Source organism: Herpailurus yagouaroundi, unplaced genomic scaffold (genome assembly GCF_014898765.1).
Source record: "Herpailurus yagouaroundi ecotype Mexico unplaced genomic scaffold, PumYag 530, whole genome shotgun sequence".
In the NCBI taxonomy this organism is placed as follows: Eukaryota; Metazoa; Chordata; class Mammalia; order Carnivora; family Felidae; genus Herpailurus; species Herpailurus yagouaroundi.
In genome coordinates, this window is record NW_024412747.1 from 8,406,201 (window position 1) to 8,411,312 (window position 5,112).

The following is a 5,112-nucleotide window of genomic DNA, read 5'->3' on the forward strand; positions in this document are numbered from 1 at the left end:
CCCGTTCATGCTCTGTCTCTCTCTGTCCCAAAAATAAAAAAAAAAAAAAATTAAAAAAAAAAAAAACGTTGAAAAAAACAAAATAAACACACTTGAAAAAAATCTTAAAAAAAAAAAAAAGTTTTACAGGTCAGGGATTCATTCATTCAACACAAATATATTGAAGGCCTACTATGTGCATGCATTGTACTCACTGTATTTTAACTTCTCGTATTGGCCCAGACTGTTACCCTTCCTTCTTCTCCCCTTCCTCCCAGTTTTTGCCCATCAGTTTTATACTTTTTGATTACCAACCATTCCATACTACTTTTATTATTGTGAACAAATTCTCACTACTCATGAATCCATCAGGAGCTTTCCAGGTGTCATTAAGACGGGGGAGTGAGTCTGCAGAGTTTTCTGTTTATTCTCTGAGCCGTAGATCAGGGAAGGGGCATGTGCTGTTGCTGGCACAGACTTGAATTTACGATATTTTGGCCAAAATAATATACTTGAATGTCCTTAGCTTCAACACTTTAAAAGTAAAGCTCTACTAAACATGGAAGTAAGTTTTGCTGTGTTGAGAAGGCATGGAGACAAACCAAGAGCGTAAATATTGTGACCTCAGCCTAACTGTTATTAGGGTGCGCACCGAACGTGTGATGTGAGCACGCCCCTGCCCACCCCCTTTTATCAACCACCTAAGCAGGCTCTGCGAGGATAGGCAGCATTTTCCCTTTTGTCCTCACAGCAGCTCTGCTGGCTCGTGGTGACACAGGAGGGGGGTGACATACAACTATAATCACCTGCACTCCTCCCCCCCCTCCCCCCCCCGACCAGAGCCTACATGTATTCAGTCCCTAATCCGGTTGGGTCTGTCCTCTCTACTGCTCGCAGCTACTGCCACAGTTCAAACCCTCGTCACCCGTACCTTTCTGGCTAGTCTCCCTTCTTCCAGGCTTTCCTCCTTCCCCTCTCTGCCCCAGTTCTTTTGTTTGTTTGGTTGGTTGGTTTTAATTCCAGTACAGGTAACCTACCGTGTTACCCTGGTTTCAGGTGAACAACACAGTGATTCAGCCTCTCTGCCCCCGTTCTTCGTACCTAGCGGCTCAGGTGCAAACTCGGGGTCGTCACGCACAGTGCCCGTCCCATCTGATCCTAGCTTGCCTTGGCCTCCTCACCGCCCTCCTTCCTCTGCCCTTTTACTGCCCTGCGGAGCTTCTCGAGGGTCTTCCCGTTGCCCTGTCCTGCGCGGCTGCCCGCCATGCCTCACCCCTTCGTGTCCACGCGTGCTCTCCCTCTGCACCAGCTACTTCCCTTCCTTCTTCTCTGCCCCCTTTGCTCCACCCCAGCCCGGAAGGTGTAGCCTGCATGCATGCCCTTGGCCTCCATGGGGTCGTCCCCTTGGGTGACCCCCAGGCTTCGCTCGCTGCACACGGGAGGCTTTGTCTGCAGCTCTCTTGCCATCTGCCTTCTGGGCCTGGCTGCTTGCTCTCAGAGGCCAGAGCCTCATGCTGGTCATCTTCGCCCAGGGTGCCCTGCACAGGGGCACACGTAGTCGGTGTGTACTAAATGTCAGAAGCGAGAGAGAGTCTGTTACATGCCAGGAAGGAAATTTACATGACGCGTCAATTTTCCAAGCAGGCTGTTAGCGCAATCTGAGAAGGTGTTCTGCTTTTCTTCTTTGTGGGTCAAAGGTTTTAATGCTTAAACAATAAGATTAATATGTTTATATTACAAAGTGTATTGTATACATGCATTTTAAAAGCCACGCCGGGTGCAGTTGCTGGAAATAGAAGCAGACACATTTTCTAATTCATTACTTTATAGGAATAGAAAAGCCAGGTGGGAAGAAAACTGCTAAATAAAAGAAACACTTTTTCCTGAGAAAAAGAATATTCTGGGGGCGCCTGGGTGGCTCAGTTGGTTGAGCGTCCAACCCTTGATTTCAGCTCAGGTCATGATCTCACGGTTCCTGGGTTCAAGCCCAGCATCAGGCTCTGCGCTGACAGAATGGAGCCTGCTTGGGATTCTCTGTCTCCCTCTCTCTGCCCCTCTCCTTCTTGTTCTCTCTCTCTCTCTCTCCTTCAAAAATAAATAAACATTGAGAAAAAAAAAAAAGAAGAATGTCCCGAGTCACATTTACCCTTAAAATAGCAAATCTGTAAATATTTTTATTGGAGTAAATCAGTAAATATTTTTAAGACAAACTATTTTGAAGTTTAATTTCTAGAGACTTCTTAAAAGAGACAAAATGTCGTCTTCTATGGTGGAAAATCCATAATGAGATTTCACACAATACCTGTCCGTGGACTGGGACTGACTGACTGGTCGTTGTTCTTTGTTTAAACAGTGTGATAGCTTACTCCGTGATCGTGGGAGCGTTGATGGCAAGTGGAAAGGAAGTAACAGGAAAAATTCCCAAAGGGAAGGTACGTTGACGCTGGAAGGGCAGATGGCGGGCTGAGCGCTGAAATTCCAGTCCCTGGGTTTTTGCGGTGCAGTCCAGAAGTTAAACAGATCTCCGAGGGAGCCTTTCTCCCCCACACTAATGCCATCCCTCAACTTCCTTCTTTTTCAGTTAGTCGACTTTGAAGCTATGACAGCCCCGGGTTCAGAAGCCTTTAGCAAAATAGCCAAAAGCTGGATGAACCTGAAAAGGTAACTGTTTGGGGGGGGTCAACAAAAAGACGTTAACCTCCGAAGTAGGGAGGGGACTTCCTGCTCCTTTCGGGGCTGTGCGAGACTGGGGCTGTGCTCCCTTCGCGAGTTCTCACTCTGCCTGTGATGGAATCCACGTTGCCAGGGGGCGTGTAAGACCCCCTGAAAAGGGGGAGTCCACAGATGAAAAACAAATAACGAATAAAAGGCAAGGGCGCTGGTGTGGGAGAGAAAAGTTACAAACGTCTTCCTTATACAATCAGGGATTCGTCTCTCTTGGCTAATTTTTACCCTTTATCCCAAACTCCTAGGGTTCAGGAGGGAATTGGAGGAGGGTGAGCTGGACCCATTTCAGACTTACTCTCAGTGGGTGCACTTTGCCCGTTCAGCCGCATTTTTACTGCACTGTAGACTTTGAGAAGGTGGCACTGCATTGTAACGTAGGCAAGGAATACATGTGAGTGGTTAGTAAATACTAGTAAATGCTAACCGGACATCATCCCCAGCGGCTGCCAGGAGAAGTCCAGCACCCTCTGCCCTTTCCCGATTCTTGTTTCCAGGAAATTTGGGACGAAATTAAGCTCGTAGGTGCTTTAATAGTTAATAAACAACAAGCAAATCTCACTGTTTGACCTCATTTATTCTTGCTCCTTCCCCATGGGTTTTACGTCACCTCCAACTTTGCCTGTCCCATCTATTAGACGTAACAGCTGCTCTAAAAATTGCTGGGTGATTTGCGCTCTGTTTCAGACAGAGAAACCCATGTCTGTAGTGCACTCTTGTTCGATTTGTAAGTATTCTATTAGCTTTGTAACGATCGCTGCTAACGGTCACCCTTCGTTCCAGTATATTCTCGTTTCAGGATTGCTCTTCCCACATGTTTTAGTAAGAGGACCATAAGGTCAACGATCTGGCTTCTGTCTCTTCCATGGTTTCACAGTGTTAACCCTTCAATAATTCTTTAAGGAATGAATAAAAAACTACCTCCCACTGAGCAGGTGCCCTTTCACCCCACCCTTTGGTATCCATTGTCTCTTCCTTTGCTCAGGGTGACTCTGTGAGTTAAGGAGACCATCCCCATTGCTACTGATAAGAGTAGGGGCTGGAGAAAGCCCCCTTGCCAATAAGGAGCGAGGTGGGCCTGGGCCCCGTGTCTCTGATTCAAGTCTAGCACGGGCCCCGACCGGACGTGTGTGTGTCACAGTCACGTGTACATCAGAGTTTAATTTTCCTTCCTGAAGACTCTGGTTACACTCTGCAAGCAGCTCGTTGCGGGAGCCGACAGGTTTCCCAGCCCACCGCAGTAGAGGCATCCGTTCTGTTCACAGCGCCTCTGACGTTACACACACGGGGTTGTTGGAAAGAGAATATTGTCATAGGAATAAATATAAGCTTGACCGTTTTTGGTAAATCTGTGTTAATTTTTATCTTCCTTCTTTGTGTTTCTCTTTTGCAGTATTTCACCTTCTTATAAGAGTCTCCCGTCCGTGTCAGAGGCGTTCCCAACGTTAAGATCAATGATCGAGGTGCTAAACACTGACTCCTCTCCACGCTGTCTTAAGAAACTCTAGTCACGCTGTGGTATTTATACAAGTAAAGGGCCGGACCTCTTGCTTCCTAAGTTATTTTTTAAAACATGGAATTCTAAAGAAACTAGGTCCTTTATTACTTTTGATACCAATTTTTGATAGGAATTGAATACTTGAAATCATTTTCTTTACTTTTGGGAACCATAACAAAAATCACGGAAGAGGGTTTTGGGGGGAGGACAGCTGGCTCCGTGTCGGGGCAGGAAAGCGTGCCTAGAGGTCACCAGCCTTGTCGGCTTCCACCCACAACGTCAGACAGCTCCTTCCTTACGGCCGAGAAGCTCGCTTGAAAAGCTAAAAATCGGTCATTAAAAGGAACAAAACCAGCCACAGCACAGGAGTGTTTCCATTCCTTTAAAGATCTGGGTATTTTTCAAAGACCTCCTTTATGTGCACATCGTGGTAGGCCATCTTGTTTCCCCTCACGTGACCTTCACGCGTGCGACCCCCGCTTTATTCGAACGATAGGACACTCGCGGGCCACCACCGTGCCCCACAGCGCTCACAGCCAGGGACGTCTATTGTGACTGATGCAGACTGTATTTGCCAGTGACCCAAACACTGGATTATGGAACCATGTTTTGTTTCTTTTTTTTTTTTTTTTTTTTCCTCTGTGTTGGAAAAAATAAACAAGGGGTGGTTTCTATAACTCACCGGTTTTTGACACTGGATTACGTATGTTTTTATTCTGCGAACTAGTGTCACTTACAGGTGTAAAAACGTTCGGGAAATGAATGACTCCCCCCCCCCCCCCAACCGAGGCAGGGTAAATGACAGTAAAATGGGTTCATTAAATTGTTTCCATTTCCAGATCAGAAACTGTTCGCTGCTCCCCGCTATTTACTCCTTGTCTTGAAATCTCACATAAGGGGTAGCATGCCGG

The 5,112-nt window shown here is 46.7% G+C and overlaps 1 protein-coding gene across 1 annotated transcript in view; it reads left to right on the forward strand.

Annotated features, from left to right (window-relative positions):
• Window positions 1-4,900, forward strand: part of TTC13 (tetratricopeptide repeat domain 13) — a gene marked incomplete at its 5' end in the record, with an annotated part of 62,561 nt that extends 57,661 nt beyond the window's left edge. The window contains 3 exons of the mRNA XM_040464946.1: window positions 2,333-2,411; window positions 2,561-2,640; window positions 4,097-4,900. Of these exons, the coding sequence (XP_040320880.1) occupies window positions 2,333-2,411; window positions 2,561-2,640; window positions 4,097-4,211 (274 nt within the window). The remainder of the gene's footprint in view (window positions 1-2,332; window positions 2,412-2,560; window positions 2,641-4,096) is intronic.
• Between the last annotated feature and the right edge of the window lie 212 nt (window positions 4,901-5,112).